We start from the raw sequence: 19,281 nt of genomic DNA, 5'->3' as shown, positions 1-19,281 counted from the left end.
GGCTGAGAAGAAGGGAAGTCTGAATGAAGAGGCCAAAGCTACCATCAGAGGGGCTGCAGCCAACTGGCATAGAGTGTCAGGTGTAGTGTATGACAGAAAAATGTCAAAGAACTTGAAATGTAGGGTGTACAAAACAGTGGTGCAACCAGTAATACTGAATGGTACAAAAACCTAGGCAGTAAAGGCAGAGCAGCTGAGGAAGCTAGAGGTGATGGGGATGAAATCCCTGAGACATGGGTAGGATGCACACTGTGGGATAGATGAAGAAATGATGCCATCAGAGCAGAAGACAAAGTAGCCTCAATTACAGAGAAGGTCAAAGAGAACATATTATTATGGTCTGGGCACATGTGCAGAAATGCAGGACAGTCTGGTGAAGAAGATTTGGGAAAGACAGAAAGAAGGCAAGAAGAAACGAGGGATTCTAGCATAAAAGTAGCTGGACTGTGTGAAAGAATACCTCTGACAGTCAGGTATTAATGTCAAATAAAGTAGGAGAGTGACACTGAATTGAGAGAGATGTCGACAGGTGATACGACAGAAAGACCCCATGTAGAAAATAGGAAAAAGGGATGACCAAATCTCATTTTATAGAGCACGGACCCAGCATTAAGCTAATGGTCTAAATGACATGTTTGTTAACAATATGCGATTCATGATTTGTTCTGTCAAAGGATAAAGAAAGGCTCTGGCTAACCACTGGCAATACCAAACAAGAATTTCTAGGATGCCATATTCGTAACAGTGGTCTCCAATACAACTTTCAGAATTGTCTCAGCAAACTTCTCATTGTTTAAGTATACCTTATACCAGAAAACAATTGTGAAGTGTCCATTTAGTGTGTTATTTAGCATACTGAAACATAATAGTAGTGCATTTAATAAAAATCCAAATGTAAAATGTGCCCCATATCTGAAGGATCTCTATATAGCACTACACTGACCATAACTTGTTATACTCGTGGGCCCCTTATATTAATGACTGCATATTACTGGTCCACATTTATGAAAACAAGCATGATGGTATAAAGTCTCATTGTTTGCCACTGTTAAAGGTACAGTGGTTTCTCTTCTCTAGTGTCAGAAGTGTGAAACACTGTTGTAGCTCAGGGTCTCAAGTGACATTTAGTGCAATATTTGGAAATGCATTTTTGTATCAGCAGCTGTTTGTACCACAACTTTCCGCTTGGGGCTAGCCGGACCTGATTTCCTATCACATTGCACAACGGTGCAAAAATTACCAGCTGATGTGCCCAGTTATTGTTTGTGACCTCCAAACACTAAAGGAGACAGTGTAGCCTACTGTAAAATTTATATTTTGATTCTCCTCTTATGGTCCCAGCCAGCTGTATTCTATAAATAGCAAAGCAAACACTGAATGGCATCAATGTATCAGAATCAGACTCTCACTATTATGTATACTGAATCAATACCTGTGAGTTGTAAGGAAGGAAGAGAGCACATGGACAAAGATATATTCACAATAACGGCTAAGAATAAGTAATAAGTGTGCATATTTTATGGCCTTGGTAGTGAACTTTAGGATAATCTCTAATACAGTCAGTGAAATATTGCAGCCATTGTGAAAAGAAAAACAGAAGAATAAGTTACAAGTCATTTCCAACTCAGAGTTAAAAAGGAAATTACAAAGTAACAAAAGTAAAGAAAGTAACAAACAAAAAAATGACACAAAATTAAAAATTAACAATATATAAATATTTAGATGCATGCCAAATAAACAGCAAAGACACAGATATATAGAATATGATACAGACAATTAAGCACATGCAGAGAAACAAAGATTTGAGTGCTGATAATGACAGAGCATTCGGACGTGCAGGTTACCTTCACTGTCTGACATGGCATGCTGGAAGTCATCCATGATGAATGCAATATCCCGATCATAGGCTCTGCTTCGTGACTCTTCTCTCATATGTTGTTGTACCTCAGGGAGAGAGTGACTAGATCCAAATTGGTCCCTTGAATCAGCTGATATTGGTGGCAAAGGCCCAGCAGCAGCACGAGCCATTCCCATTGGCTGACCAACTGGACTTAATGGACTTTCTTCTTCAGAGTTCTGTGCCACTATTGGAATTCTTCCTCTGCTTTGGCTTATAGGTAAACTACATGGCTTTGTTCGAAGAGGGGGTGTTGAATGACCATAGGGAACATCAACAGGTTCATTTTCTTGAGGCTTAAGCCTCAAAGAGGTACTAGAGGAATCTCTCTTTATTGTTAAATCAAGTCCGTAAACTGAAGAAGGGCGAGATGAAGGTCGTGATCTGGTACCACCACTGTAAGGTTTATCTGCTTCTTCTGGTAGCACAGATCTCATTGTTGGGCTAAGTGCTGGTGCAAGAGTTTGTCCAAGGCTTGGCACAAGTGCTGATCCACTAAACTTCTGCTGCTCGGAGATATTTTTTCTAAGTCCAAATGTTATGTCATCTTGAAGCAGTCTTGCTCTAGAGGAAATACCAGTAAGTGATGAAGTGCTGGATGACATGTAGCTGTTATAATCTGGCTCAAGGTCTCTGTTTTCCTGAATTGGAGAAAACTTTGACATTTTTGGATCTATTAATGATTTTTTATGTTTTACCTGCTTTTGATACAAAAGAGAAGGAGGTAACTGTTTTGCAGCCTGCTTTTCAAGGGTAAGACGGCTTATGCTGTACTTCTCTGACTTTGGAAAATGTCTGAAACCACTGTCTCCATGGTAGTAGTGTGATAATCCTCCTAGCTGTTCCAGTCCTTCTGTCCCTCTACGGAACTCTTGCTTGATCTGATGTTTAAGGAGTTTCAGCTCATACGGCTCTTCCATGGAGTCGTCTTCTGGTTTTCCATATGAATGAACTCTTGATGATGTCTGTAAAGAGCCCAAAAAATCAGATACTTCAGCATTTCTTCTGGACTCAGCTGTATGAAGTAAATGATCAGTTTTCAAATCCTTTTCATTCATACTGTAGGCTGTACTAAGAGATGGAGAGCCTTTGGTAAGTTCTCCAATATCATCTATCAGCACATAATTTCGAGGGGTGTGATGATCAATATCTGCATAAAATGAATCACCAGATATACTTGACATGGGGCTCCCAGCCATGCTACTTCTTTCATCCAGCCCTAGTCTGAGGTCAAGAGTGCTATACTTACTTCCTAGATGAGAATATGTGTTGTCAGTTGAAGAAGGTGCCATCATTAGTGTCTGATTCCTAACAACCTCATAATTTGTTGTTATTTTAGGTTCTAAATCAGCTATAGTGGTTTGCCTTGGTTTCTGCTGAATCATCATCATTTGGGATGGATGCTGATAAGTGGATTGCTGCGTTTGCGAAGAAGGCATGGGTGATGCATATGTATGCCCAGACTGGAAGGTGGGGTGAGCCTGATAAGGAGTAATCTGTTGGTGGTACAAAGACTGCTGTAGGTAATGAGACTGCTGTGAATACTGAGCTGGTGTCTGAGACGTATGGGTGGGGTACTGATACTGTGTATATGGACTGGTAGGCGGAGCATACTGAGGTTCTGCTTGTGTCTGTGGAGGTAAAAACTGGTTAAATTCTGATTGCGGTGCAGTTCTCGGTCTTTCCAATCCATGTTGCCCTTCAATCCTTGTCCCTCGTATATTACTTACTTCACTGTCTGACATGTAATCTCTCTCTTCTGCAACACCTTGCAAGTAAGCTCTCTCTCTCTTTTCTCTTTCTTGTAGCAAAGCTTCTTTTCTTCTATTAATTCCCATTTCCAGGTATCTTAGTTTTGCATCAATTTCCTTTTCTTCTTCATCCAGCTCTGCCTGCTTCTTCCTTAGTTTAGAAGATTCTCTTTCTACTAGGTCCAATTCTCTGTCAATATCTTGAAGTATCTTTGCTCGGGCCATTGTGTTGGGCCTGCAGACCCTTCTGCGAGAAATGGATCCAGATGAATATGCTGACTGACCACTTGCTGACAAGTCTTCTGGAGGTGGATTTGGCAGAGTCCTCTTAATTTTTTTCTGAGTGCCAGAAGCTGTTCCACTTTGTGAACTTTTACTCTAAAAGATAATTATACATGTTACTACACATTTCATATTATCAGATTAAACAATTAGAGTTAATAAAATCAGATTAAATATACAATAATGCATGTATATTATGTATTTTCATGGACACTAATATATGTTAATACACAGTTCTTAATGAACTTAGTCAGTATTAGTTAGCCAATGTCTAGATATTAAGAAAAGTAAAACAGCTACAGAAAAAAAATCAAGTTGCAAATATTGGACAGTTCAAAGATACACCATATATGTGAAATTGGATTCTAAAGATCTAGTTCAGATACAGTACCATAAATTTAACAGACAATTTTAGAACATGTTCAGACAAGTTTTGATGGTTTGCAAATAAATTTACTAAAAATCATATTTCCCAAAATCAGATACGATGAATAGACCAGATATTAGAAACAACGAATTATCTGGATTTTGCACTTCGTCTTAAAATACTGTAATAGTTTTATATATTTCTCTTAAAAGTACTGTTGCTGGAGATTTGTTGAAAAGCATACACCCTATGAATTACGCATTAACTAGTCTTCTGTAATAGCTCTGTCTTCAAGGTCAACAAAGGTTAAAACAAGCAAGTAGACAAACCCTATTAACCACAGCTTAATTGTCCTAATACCAAGTCGACAGCAGAGACAATCAGCTTCATTTAATAAGAAATGACTGTTCCTGTACTGCTGAAAAAGGCATAAACATTGAAACAGTTTCTAAATGTTTTTGTGGTCATATGATGAACCTACAAGTGATGAAAATGTGTTTAGTACAGGAGTACTTGCTATGTAAAATTTTTTTTAGCAATAACTGTATTATTCTTCTTGGATGAGATCAACAAAGGGTAAAATATATATTTAGCATAGAAGTATTTTCAGTATATGCTGACTGCAATGTTTATGAAGCAATAGAACTATTGCAAGCAGGGTAACATACAGAGTTACATAATCTGTTTTTTCTACATCTAATCTAATTTTTTTAGCAACTAGGAAAAAACACAGTTATTACAGAATCACATTTAGAGGTGATTCTAAAGGCACTCTACAGCCCTTTCATTGCCGCTGTTGATATACATACAGCCAACATTAAGACTTAAAGGATATTGCCTTGCTTAACAAATATGATTCCTATACATCAGGGATGTTCCGCCAACAGGCTGGAACTCAATATTTATGTTGGTAAATCCAGTTTTTTTTTTGTTAATACCAATGTCAGCCATTCTGGGTTGCTACACAAATGTAAAGTCAATTTTCACATGTTGTTCACTGCTTCTTCTGTATTTTTACACATGCAGAAAGAGTTGTGCTCTCATTAAACCTGCTTGTGAAATGAGTCAGCCAGGCTAAGTACAGTTATTATGACAATTACTGGAGAACTGGTAGAAGAATTTGCAATTTGTACTTCACCAGAAGAATTTTTAAAACGTTTGAGGCCACATTTTTAGTACTGAATCATATACTTCTTCAAGTTGCAGTTTAGAAACTGTGGGCCAGATTCAATAAAGCCAACACTAAGTGTGCACTGTTCTGAGTGAGCAGACAACACAAACATAACTCACATCATCTTCCTCCTTATTTTAGTTTTCCTACTGATATTCTTGCAACTTTAAATATTGGCAGGGATTGATAAAGGTTACCACAAGGTACAGACTACATGTACACTTAGTGTAATCTTTCTGAGTGACTAGAAAGCACAAAAATGTGATACAAATTTTATGGAATACACATTGTGTACACTTAGTGTAGGCTTTATTGAACCTGGCCCTGTATCTTAGTTTATAATCATTTCAAAATAATATTGCATGGATGAAGAATGATTATATTCAAGAAAACAAAATGATAAAAAAGAAATCACCCACTAATGCTGCTCTCCCTAGTTTTGATGTTCAAATAGTAAGAATATCTGATATTCATTTGATCCCATATCAACTATTTATATACTACATTGAATAAATACATTTATTTATTGTACATACACTTAATCCCTTACTTTGTTAATCAGTACAGAGGATTGACCCAACATGTCAACCACAGCCTGGATGGGCAATAATAAAAAAAAAAAAAAGGAACAATATGCGTACAGAAAACAAACCAGGTGAAATACAAAACCATTTAACTGCATGTATGCATGACTAAAAGAGGAGGAGGAGGAGGAGAATGCAATGTGACATTCAGTATGACACTATATTTCCACTAATACACCATTGCCTTATCAATCATTTGGGATATTTGCATAAGCTGATGCAGAATATTATATGCAGGGCTTATGCTGAAAGTAATATGTGGGTTACAGTGGGTGTTATAGCGGGGAGGGGGCTACAGTATGTGGAGAATTATGTAATAGCTAGTTGTCGAACGTATGTGTGTGCAACTGATTTTAGTAGTATTTTAACCTGGTTTTTAAAATCTTTTTTGGAGTACTCTTACATTGCTTGAACTGGAGCAGAAATGGTATTGGGTACATATATATATATATATATATATATATATATATATATATATTTGACAATTCTGATGCAAGTACATAGAATAGGCCTTGGTTTTGTCGAGGGTTTTGTGCATTAGTGTCAGCAGGAGAAGATCTATATGCTATTGTATTGGGAGCCAGTCTGCACACTTACTGGTGATGCAGTTATGCTCCATTCAGGGAGACTGGAGAATAAAATGACATATCCTACTGGACAATATTTGCAAGTAACTGAGAATTTACTTTGAAAAAAAAAATAAGTGAGACAGTACATTTTAGTTGTGTTTTCAAAATATTTTTACCTACTGCAGCTTTGCATTCAGGTGTAAGAAACTGAAAGATTGTACAACATCCATATAGGGTTGAGATAATTTTTGCTTATAGATTACTAATATGAACATATATAGAGTAAGATCTGGAGTCAGGCCTAAGTATTTAAGCAAGGTTACCTAGCAAGTTGCTTGTATGTAAGGTAAGTAGTCAGGCTAAGTAACGATTTAAATTCTGGATCAGTAACAACTAATACAAATGTGGTCTTCTTATCCATCTAATATAAGCTGCTTACTCTGTAGCTAGATAGAAAGATTTAGCAATTACTGTTCTGAGGATTGCTCAGTACAATTATATGTTGAGAAGTAGACCTGAAGATCACAAGATCATTAATACAGAAAATTAGGTTGTATAATCTGAGATCAAATGAAAGGTGGTTAATGAAAAGGCAAAACAGAATGGGGCCTAAAACTGTATTTGAAGAACACCCCCAGAGATGTTATGAAAGAATGGTAAAGCATTGTTAGATCTTACAATAAAGGACCTATTAGAAAGGTAGTTTAAAAGCCATTGTTTTGTTGAGTAAAATGAACTAGAAGTGAGTTAGTTTTGTTGCAGGCCATGGGTTACATTATCAAACGATAAAGTCAATGAACAGAATACCTATTAATTTCATTTATTAGTGTCAGTTAATACTGTTTAGTACACAAGTTTAGATACCTTTTAATTTTAGGAATTTACATTGGTGGCAGGATGTTATACTTAAAGATAAGCAGTAATCTGATTACATGTTGCTTTCTCCAGCAATTCATACATATGGTCGGAGAAGACTTGGTCTTTGTTCTAACAGTTTATATGGTTTATTACAATGTAAAATAGTGTAATTACTGCCATTTACCACTCTGTAGGAAGTGAAAAAAGATATGTTATGTCTGGGAAATAGCTGTATCACCACAGAGTTTAATGAACCATGGGTACACACCATGAATAACAATGGATCCACAGAAACAGAATGATTCATTCAGCTTATTTCTCAGTCTGAAATCTTTCAGAGGCAGAATGGACAAGTCCCTAAGTGAGGGGACAACTGCGAGATACTAACTGTATGGGTTTGAGTGAGGTTAGCAAAATGTTTTGAAAAAAAAAAAAAAAAAAAAAAAAAAAAAATCGGGCCCAAAAGATGGAGGCAGATTACTCTGAGCAGCCAACCAGGTAATTTACTTTCTTCCATAATTTTCTTGGATTTATAAATGTCGAGGTATGTCTGTTGAGTAACTACAAAGCCTTCAGTCATCTGATAGTCTTCTCTGCCTTTGAGAGGCTGCTATCTTAACTAGAGGTGAAGGCAGAATCTTACAACTTGAGTAGCAATTACAGTTCAGATGTTATATATGGCAAATATGTTGAACTGTATAGACATTTTCTCATTGGTTAACATTGGTTTTCAATGTTTATCAGGGTAGTAGTTAGCACAGAAGTTGTATGATTAACACCTGAGGTTTGGTAAAATTCATTCTACTCAGAGGAGTCCTGGACATTAAAAAGAATTTGTATAATACTGAGGTAATGACTGTCAATATAACAGTATAGGAGTGGGTTATTTTTTTTGCGCTCGCGTACGTGTGTGTGTGTGTGTGTGTGTGTGTGTGTGTGTCTGTGGAGGATTAATGCAGATTAAGGAAACTGGCAGGTTTGCTATGATTAGGAAGTCAATGCATTACTTGTGTAACAGCAATAACACAAGTATTTTAACAAGCACCAGTACTGGTACAATTATTAAGCAATCATTAACTACTTGTTTAAGACTTCACCAGATCCAACATATATGGAAGAAAACAAATGCACATTTTTGTAACCAAATCAGATGGATGAGTAACAAAGCAAGCTGCATGGTGTTATCTCCCAATTTATGGTAACAGCTCACAGACTAGCCATACATAAAAATGATCAAATGAGTGTTTCCACTTTCCCAGAAAGTCCGTGTTAATTAGTCACTGGAAAAAAAAAGCAATACAAGAAATGAGGTACATAAAATCCTATAATTCCAAAAGAACAGTGGAAATGTTTTTCACCCTGCTGAAATATCAGAAAAACAAATATTTCAGTTAATTATGGTCGCAAGCAGTCAAAAAATGGCGGTAATGCATTATAATAATGAGGGTAGAAGAGAACTGGGATTACTTATGTGGGCAATAGAACTGACTGGATGATTTGGTATGGGCAGTAGTGTGTTTGAAGCATCAGACCACCAGTAATCAGCCTCAAATCTGCAAAAGCAGCAGAAAAATACATTTCAACAATATTTACAATTATAACTGATAATGGTATGGAGACTTTATTATGTGTTTCACACTAGTGGGGCAGTGTATTTAGCTGCAGATTGGAAAAATGATTGTAGAGACTCCAAAATCCAGGATTCTGGCATTCATCAACCAGTAAAGTCAGTTATGTGCATTATATGTTCATTTTCTTCTTAACAAAACTGCTGCTTCAATTAAGACTGGAATCCGACTTATCAGTTTGATAACTGCTGCCCCTGGAATCCTGCATGGCACAACAGCAGAGTTGCAGTGTAGCAGAGTTATCCTGGCATGTAAGATTTCTTTATGTTGTTTATTTTCTGTGAATTAACAACTCATAACCAGCAGTACAGGACAAGTCTAAATTACTACATTGAAAGACCTTTATGTCAAACACCTCTCCATTGACACAAAACTGTCAAAATTCACTTTGTCGAATCGCAGAATTTTTCCCAGGGTAATGAAACAATTGCCCTGTACCACAACAGAACACGCACTTCACTAAATCAAACCCACCCAAGTGGGGGGCTTCGCCCCTCCACATTTGGGGGTATGGGGGCTTTGCCCCCACAACTATATATACCAACTCCAAGAATGCACTGCAGTGGAGGAAAGTGCAAAGTTGTGGAGTTGGCTTAACCCTGCGAAGGTTTCTGTGATTCACAGAAGTGAATTTCGATGGTTTCATGTTGATGGAGAGCTGCTCGTTGTAAAGCTCTTTTGACATAGTAATACTCACCTGTACAGGACAGCTCTTGGTGGTTTCAGCAGTTTTAGTCCTGGGCTCTACCAAATTGTTGTACTTCTCTGTGATTTAATGCAATGCAAAGTACATTTTAAATCATACCCATTTCTTCACCATGAGACTTTGTTGTCTTCCAAGTGGGACCACTATTCTACATGGTCCGGGTCTGACTGACTTTGTAGTTTTTTAGTCTCCACTGCTTTAACAGAATATAGAGTATTGTTGCATAATGTCCTGGCTTTTTCTTCTGGATCAGACAGAGTAGTTTTATAAAACAAAGTTAACTACAGTTTCCAAGGAAGCAGTATCTGGTCAGTATTCACAGAAGAATATCAGAAAATGAACCAAAACAGGAGATAGGTGCACTTGAAATAAAGTACAGTTTTGTACCTACCATAAATGTAGATGTTCGAAGATCCACATTGCTGCAGTCCTTACACTTGGGTAGTCCGCTGTCCTCGGTCGGCCCGAATATCAAAGTATTAGGCTGACGTCGGTCAAGGCGCTTAAGACTGACATCAATACGTCAGGGTACAAATGCGCATGACCGACGTCATATCCTCAGTCTTTTCTTGCCCCAGATGTCAGAAGACCCTAAAAAGAAAGGTCAAAACCAAAGACAGCAAAAACAACCAACCACCCTTGCACTAATCATATGTACAATATATACAATATCCACAATATTCACAACCCAAACCACACAACCCTCTAACCACAGAGGGAAGGAGGGAGGGTAATTGGACTGCAGCAATGTGGATCTTCGAACATCTACATTTATGGTAGGTACAAAACTGTACTATGTTCTTCATCTCACATTGCTGCAGTCTTTACACTTGGGTAGAATCCCAAAGCAGAGGTAAGGGAGGATGGCAAAACTATAAAGCAGTAGGAGCTGCCAAAATGCCCTGTAAAATTGCAGTGGCAAAACCAGCCCTAGATTTAGAGTAAAGTGGAAGGTGGTAATGCTTAGAGAAAGTATGCACTGAACTCCAAGTAGCTGCCTCCAAAATATCTTTAGTTGCCACCTCCCTTATAAAAGCTGTAGAAGTGGCAGTAGCCCTAGTGGAATGAGGCCTAATCCCAGCTGGAATCTCCTTACCATGATGGGAATAACAGAAAGCAAGACAAAACCCAATCCACTTAGAAATAGTTTGTTTTGACACAGGCTTGCCCTGAGAACCCAAAGCAAATGAAACAAATAACTGCTGAGACTGCCTGAACCCTTTAGTTCTGCTCAAATAATATCGCAACTGCCTGTGTATATCCAAAGTGTGCAAAATCTTTTCCCCTTTATTTTGGGGGTTTGCATAAAAAGTAGGCAAATGAATAGTTTGGTTTAAAGCCACACTAGAAACCACTTTAGGCATAAAGGAAGGATTAGTACGTAAAGATACCCTATCCTTATGGAAAATTAAGAAAGGCTCAACCGCCATAAGGGCCTGTAATTCAGAAACCCTTCTTGCAGAGGTAATGGACAACAAAAAAGCAGTCTTCCATGATAAATATTTCAACTCAGCAGAAGCTGCAGGCTCAAAAGGTTGTAGAGTGAGTTTCTCCAACACAAAATTGAGATCCCAAGCAGGAGTAGGAGCTCTACGGGGTCTTATATTCTTTGCCCCTCTAAGGAACTGCTTAAACAAAGGATGAGAAAACAATGGTGGGTCACAGTCATAGTGAGCAGAAATTGCTGCAGCATGAACCTTAATAGAAGAGAAGGACAAACCTTTGTCCAGTAACTCAGCAAGATATTGAAGAGCCACACTTAAATTAGGCTTAGAAACATCAAATTCCTTTGCTGCACTCCAAAACAAAAATCTCTTCCATTTATCTGCGTACACTTTCCTTGTACTAGGCCTTCTGGCCTCCAAAATAACATTCAAAACTTGCTGTGCAAGCTGAGACCCTCCAGGGTTTAAAACAGAATATGCCAGGCTGTTAGGTGAAGAGAGTGAAGTTTGACATTGAGTAAATGACTGTTCTCCTGAGACAGCAGGTGTGGAATTGAAGGCAAAGGCCATGGAGGCTCCCGTACCAGACTTCTCAGTAATGGGTACCAGTGCTGTCGAGGCCAATCTGGAGCTATTAAAATCATCTTTGGCTTGTCCTGTCTGACCTTTAGAAGTACCATTGGGAGGAGAGGCAGAGGTGGAAAGGCATACACATGAAGATTGCTCCAATTGAAAGAAAGAGCATCCAATTTCCAAGCTGTGGGATGAAACCTTTTTGTGCAAAACTTTGGCAGCTGGTAGTTTAGTGGAGAAGCGAACAGATCTATGTCTGGAGTTCCCCATGACACTGTCAATTTCTGAAATACATGAGGATCCAATTTCCACTCGTGGGGATCCATAATTCATCTGATCAACACATCTGCTAAGGAGTTCTGTGCTCCCGGCAGAAACCTTGCCTGAAGATTTAGCTGTAAACTGAGAGCAGTCTCCCACAAAATCATTGCTTGTCTGCATAGAGGATAAGAATGTGTTCCCCCTTGCTTGTTGATGTACCACATGACAGTTGTGTTGTCTGTTAGAACCAACACCTGCCCTGGAAGAAGTAAATCCTTGAAAGCCATTAACGCAAATTGGACTGCTAACATCTCCTTCAAATAGATATGTAGATGTTGTAGTCTGGCAGGCCACGTGTCTTGTATCCACTTTCCATTTAGATGAGCTCCCCAAGCTTTGTCTGAGGCATCTGTCGTTAGAATCTGACTCGCCTCTGGCCGGGTCACAGAGAGTCCCTTGTTTAGGTGACATTCCTGAGCCCACCACAAAAATTCCTTTTGAATGCAAGGTATTATCTGAATGACAGTGTCCATATCTTGGCAGTGCTGTGTCCATACATTTTGAGATACCATTGTAGCTTCCTCATATGCAGTTTGGCATTGGGAAGCACCAGAATACAAGATGCCATGAACCCCAAGGCTTGAAGGACTGTCCTTGCAGTCAGCCTGGACTGATGAGACAATTGATGGAAGTAAAGGGAAAGATTCTTTTGTTTGTCCGGGGTCAAAAGGCCATCTGGGATGCTGTATTCAGTCTCACACCCAGAAAGCACATGTCCTGAGAGGGTACTAGACTGGACTTTATTTCGTTCACAGAATACCCCAGGCATCTTAGCACTGCTATCACATATTGCAAATGATGAAGAAGTTCGTCCTTTCCTTGGGCCAGAATCAGGCAATCGTCCAAATAAGGATAGATCTGTATTCCTTTTAGCCTGAAGAAAGCTATCACTGGAGCCAGAACCTTCATGAACACTCTGGGCAGTAGATAAGCCAAAGGGCAATGCAGAGAACTGATAATGAGAAGTCCCAGCTCGAAAACGCAGATACTTCCTGCAACTTAGCCTGATAGGAACATGAAGGTAAGCCTCCTTGAGATCCAGAGTCACCATCCAGTGATCTTTGCCCAGCAGAGGTAAAAGCTGTTGTAACGTCAACATTTTGAACTTGGGAATGTCCAGATAAGTGTTGAGGATAGATAAATCCAAAATTGGTCTCCACGTGTTCCCCTTCTTTGGTACTAGGAACAGGCGAGAATAAAATCCTAGGCCCACTTCTGGCAGAGGGACCGGCTGTATGGCCCCTATTTGAAGCAGCAGAGAAATTTGTTTGTGAGCCTCTATTCTTTGCTGAGGAGGAACGTCTGGCATGCCTTTGAAAGGAGGCAAGGTATGGAAATAAAACTTGTAACCTTGGTGTATGATATCCAATACCCATCTGTCCTGGGTAATTAAACTCCAATTTTCTTTGAAGAGTGCCAACCTTCCTCCCAAAGGCGCTGCCAGACAAAAAGGCTCTGGCAGCTGAAAAGGTAGGTCATTGGGCCTGTTTACAAAAGGACTGGCCCCTGCCCTCACCCGAAGACTGTGCAGGTGAACTCCCTGTTCTAGGTCTGAAAGAGCCCTGAGCTCTGCCCCTACCACGTCTAGATCTTCCTCTAGACTGCGAATCATAAGAAGGGTACGTCCACCCCTTAGCAGGCCAATTCCTACTAAACTTCGGAGGCTGAACTTGCAAAAAATCTTTAACAGCCTGCATAGACTTAGCCTTGTCTTCCATTTTCTTTAAGACTGCCTCCACAGATGAACCAAACAACACATCAGACTGTAAAGGAGCATCTAAAATCCTTGTCTTAACATGGTCAGATAAATTCTGATCCCTCAGCCAGGCGTGCCTGCGAAGAACTGACCCAGTGGCAGCCACCCTAGACGAGGCCTGTACAGCATCAAAACCACATTGTAAAGAATGCTTACCCACCTGTTCAGAAACATGTACCAAATCTTGTAATTCTTTACACTCAATGCCTTCCGCCAGAGCATCTACCTTAGACTTCAATTGAGAAAGAAGATAGTTTTGATATTTCAACATGTGAAACTGGCAATTCAAAGCCCTCATAGCTAAGGTGGAAGAAGTATAGACTTTCTTTCCCCATCTATCCAAAGCTCTGGCCTCTTTATCTGGAGGAACCGGATTTTTACAACAGAGGCCTTGACGCCTTAGGTCCCTGACTAACAGTTTCTGGGTCCGCCCTAGGACTCTTATAAAGATATTTATGAGCTTCAGGCACCCTGTAATACCTCGTCCGGTTTAACAGGAGCAGGAGGCAAAGAATCAGGATTAAGTGAAGCCTCTGCCAACACATCTTCCACAACATCCAGAACAGGTGGTATAGCCAAAGGCCTATGCTGGGGTAAAAGCAAAAATTCCCTAAGCCTTTTCCTGGAATCAGAGAAGTCCTGACCTTCCCACTTAAAATGTTCCCTCATGGAATGAAGAGTCTCTGAAAAAGAAAAATCCTCTGGAGGAGAAGCAGAAGGAGTAGAATCATCCACATCAGAATCATAATAAGGAGAATACTCCTGCAAGTCTTCAGCCGAAGACTCTGAAACATCCGAAGCCTGCTCAAAACTCCCCAACTCTGGTTCCACCCTAGGCCTCTTATCAGGAGGGGGCAAAGAACCTCTAATCAAAGTAATTAAATCTTCAGCCATTTTAAGCATGTGCTTCTTGGGCACAGATCCTGATGAACTAGGAGTGACACCCACAGAAGCTAAACCTGGCCTGCCTCTGGGAGAAGCCTTGGAAACAGAAGGAGAGGGCCTAACCACCCTAGGAAGGGAGGGAAGTACAGTAACCTGAGAAGCCCCTTCAGCCTGACTTGCCTCCTGAGAGGCCACATCCTGCAATATCAAAGTCTCCCCCTGGGACTCCAGAGAAGCCTCCGGCGGAACCACCGGTTCCACTGATGCCTCTAAAGAACCGGCGTCCGTGCGGACGACTCTTCTGCCTGGGTTTAGCTGCTTTGTCTTGCGCTTCTTGAAGAAGCGGCGCCGGAGCATCCGACGGCATATTATAATTGCACCGCTTCCGAAGACCAACCTGGCACAATCTAACCTTCGCTTAATAGTGCGCTTATTGAACCTAGCACAAAAGCGACACCCAACAACGTCGTGCTCAGGCCCCAAACAAGGAATACACAAAGTATGATAATCTCTATGCGGTATCTGTTTCCCACAAGAAATACAGTTATTCACTTTTTCTGACATCCGGTAAACCACTGAGGCAAGAAAAACTAAAATATTCTAACAGGTACTTAGCCAACTTTGACTCGGTCTGAAACTCGAATTGAAAAATTTCAGAACGCCGAACGGCACTTGCAACGCTGCTTCTGCATCGGACCATGCGGCAAAAAAGACTGAGGATATGACGTCGGTCATGCGCATTTGTACCCTGACGTATTGATGTCAGTCTTAAGCGCCTTGACCGACATCAGCCTAATACTTTGATATTCGGGCCGACCGAGGACAGCGGACTACCCAAGTGTAAGGACTGCAGCAATGTGAGATGAAGAACATTAGTAACAGCAATAATAATTCTGCAGTCACTGTCTGACATTCGTAAGTCTTTCAGCTGGAATTAGTGTCCCTGGGTATGAAACTACTAGATCTGCTGCTGTATACACTCATCATGTAAAATGTGAAAATAAATGGCATTAGTCAGTTTAATGAACAAGAATAATTATAAACCCATTTTAAAATACTTTTCTCTAAATTATGCCCTTAACTGAGCAATTACTGCTCTCTAGAAAGAAGCTTTAAGGTATGTAGTTAACAATCTGATAACAAAAACATGCTTAACAATTCAAAGTGATTATTTAAGGAAAATAAATCTAACTGTGTAATGCTAACAGAAGATTTATGCAGAAATGATGCTTCTTTCTGAAGAACAGGTTTGTTTGTGTCTTTCAGCTTTTCCCGGTTAGGGGTCGCCACAGCGGAACTCCGGTCCGCTGATTGGCAGTAGAGTTTTACGTGCTGGCTTGCCGGGCCTAACGCACAACCGTCAATGAAGGAACACCCGTTCACGCATGTCGCCACACAGAAGATGCTCTAACTGGGAATCGAACGGGCAACGTCTAACTGTGAGGCTTAAAAGGTGGCATCATGATAGAATGATTCCTCATTACACAAAGCATAATAATGTATCATTACTTGAATTAATATGACAACAAATATGGAATAATATTTTATAAATCATATTTGTCAAGCTGAATGAGACTGTTTAGCCATATAGATCATAATGTGTGTGTTTATGCTAGTTTTATAGGATATAAATATGGTACAATAAACATTAAAGTGTTTCAGGTAGAAACAACATGAAATTATATTACAATACATAATTCATTACTACATGTTGTTAATCACGTGCAGTCCAATGAAAAGGGCATCCTTGGTGTACTAAAATATAACTAGGTCTTTGAGCTGCAGCATTTACTTCCTTAATATGTCAGTGTTCCTGCATTTGCATTCAATGTAATTGGTTTGGTTATACAGCTGACTATGTGACCAGCTTCTGGCTTCAGACAATTTCCTTAGCATTAATGGCATGCGGCCCAGGAGGATAGAAATGGTAGCTACATAATATATGCAAGACCAGGCCCCTCCTCCTAGGACTGAGAATGCATATTCTTCTGTCAAACTACTTAAATATATAGGAGCTTTTCCAGGTCTGCAATACAGCTGTACACTGTGTAGCAGTCATAGCTCTCAACTTTCCATCTCTAAAATGAGTAAAGTAGCCCTCATAAAGTGGAACAAAATGGGCAAAATGTGGAACACATACTAATGGCTTACTAACATCTTCAACTAGGAAGGTCATAAGATGGTTAAAATATGCTGTTACTTATAAAGGAGCTCTTTTAATGAATTAATATGATTAATTTCTATTTACCAAAAAAAATTCCTAATACTGAATGTGTGACAGACCCTTTCAATGTGAAACTTTGGGGAACATGAACTTTTTAAGACCCTAAATGAGGTACATTCCTTGTAATGAGTTACACTTGAGAGGTATGGTAGCAGTCGCAATCAAACAGTTTCACTGAGATAAAGGTAAAGTATTACATTAACTCTGACCTTGCATTTAATACAGAGATTAAAGAGAAACAAATTGTTTTTCTGCACATAAAACTAACATATGCAGTAATAATTCTGAGCCCGTCTATATTGCTACACTTATATTCTTCTCCTTCGCCTTCTTCTTATTATTATTACGTCTGTATAATAAGGTTAATCCACAGTCTAATCTATCTGGCTTATTTATTTACTTATTTATCTATTTGCTGGAGGTTAAAGATATCTTACATGATAGTCAGTCTCCTGCCCTTTTTCTTGCACACATATAATTTGTATGGGTCTATGTGTACTTCAGAATTAGTCAACTCTAATTTGGCCACCCCTGGTCAAACCTGGCACTGATATCTAGTTGACATATATGTGTGTGTGTATGTATATATGGTTGCAGGTCAAAACAGTGAATGCTCTTATAAATATTTCTTGTTCCTGGTGGTTTCAGGTGGCAGGCGTAGATTTCTTATGAATATGCGACAAGAAGTTTCCTCACTGATAAGCACCCTGTCAGTTGTTGGAGCTCCATACCTTTTGTGTCTCAGAGGAACTATGGAACTCAAAGCTGAACACAGTGCCCATGGAGTTTATCAATAAATTCATTTCCTTTGGATTTATAAGAGTGCACCCTGACATAAGTTTGCAAGTTTTGAGAGAACAGCTTGAAGAACATATTGGAGAAGATGTGATTACTGATAAATTCTTGTTTCTAAAATGCGTAGGGAGAAGATTAAGTGTTAGAAGAGTTCCTTATTACAAAACAGATCATTAGATCTAGTCATCTTTACGAGGAGCGTGTTTCAGGTCCTCAGGAAGTTGGCTAAAACGGGCTCATCATCTGTTACTGATTTTGTCCAATTTGACTCCAGAAAGGGATACATAGCAGCTTTGTCAAAATGGTCACTTGTTGGATGAACCATAGGTTTATAGGTTGGTACTAGGCTATCTGCCTGAGGGCATTTATAAGCCTAGCCAGAGTGTGTCGATTTTCGCCGCCCCATTGATTAATTAACTGAACCTCTGGTCAAGCAGAGCCAATGAAGTGATCCCAGGGGTGTATTTTCTGTTACCCATCCACTTGTCAAGGATTATCTTGAAGAGTGTTAGTGAGTGGCTCTGCCTAATGTAGTTAGGAATTTTGTTCCAAAGCATGGGGAGTCTCTGTGACAGGAATCTATCCTTCCAGCATGTTCTATTTATTGTTGTGGCGAGGTTTAGCTCACTAGAGCGCGTGGCTCGCAGTGACTTGGATTTCTTTAGGTGGAGCATGTCCATCAATTCTGAGTTAGACATGGCTTTGTAAGTCAGGCAGAGATCACCTCTGAGTAAGCGATATGCCACTGAGTACAGCCGGAGTTTTTTCAGTCGGGCTGCATAGGACATTGTTTGAGGCCAGTAATCCTCTTGGTGAGGTGCTTTTGTGGTCTTTCAAGCTGTTGGAAGTGTCTTGTGAGGTACATCCCAAATGCGGCATTGTACTCTATGATGGGTCTGATGAGTGAAGAGTAGAGGGGCACTATAACCTCTTTATTTCTAGATGCGAACCCCTTAGTAATTAGATGGGCCACATAGAAGGATTTCCTAACTACTTTGGCAATATGATTGTCAAAGTAGAGATTACTATCTACCTGGGTCCCCAGATCTCTTATTACCTCTTCTGTATTAAGGGGGCTGCCGCCTATGTGGTAATTTGTGGGTGTTTTTTTTTCCCAAACGGGATGACTATGCATTTTTTGGCATTTAGCTTGAGGCTATGACTTTGACACCAGGTATCTGTCTCAGTAAGGCCTTTTTGGAGGATGTCCGTGTCAGCCGGAGAGTCAATTATAGATCCCAGTTTGCAGTCATCGGCGAACTTGGTTAGCCATAGTCCTCCTGTGTTTGCCTGTATTTCTGAGAAATAGATTTATTTATTTATTTATTTTATTTATTTTACATTTGTTAACCGGGCTAGTCTAACTGGATATATTTCCATTTTCAGTAGAGGCCCGGGGAGAAAAGCTCCGGCAATTATAGAAATTACAACATTAAAAATTAAAATTTAAAATTTAAAGAATTAAAAAT

General features: G+C 39.6%; 1 protein-coding gene across 2 annotated transcripts in view; it reads right to left on the bottom strand.

Moving 5' to 3' along the window:
• Positions 1-19,281, bottom strand: part of PCLO (piccolo presynaptic cytomatrix protein) — a 2,606,742-nt gene that overhangs the window by 1,540,075 nt on the left and 1,047,386 nt on the right. For both annotated transcript variants that reach the window (XM_044088356.1, XM_044088355.1), the window contains exon 6: positions 1,845-4,026. In XM_044088356.1, coding sequence (XP_043944291.1) covers positions 1,845-4,026 — 2,182 coding nt within the window. The remainder of the gene's footprint in view (positions 1-1,844; positions 4,027-19,281) is intronic.

The sequence above is a fragment of the Protopterus annectens genome, chromosome 11.part0 (assembly GCF_019279795.1).
Source record: "Protopterus annectens isolate FY-2018-M chromosome 11.part0, PAN1.0, whole genome shotgun sequence".
NCBI lineage: Eukaryota > Metazoa > Chordata > Ceratodontiformes > Protopteridae > Protopterus > Protopterus annectens.
Note: the sequence above shows the minus strand (reverse complement) of the source record. Positions and strands in the feature narration are given on the sequence as shown.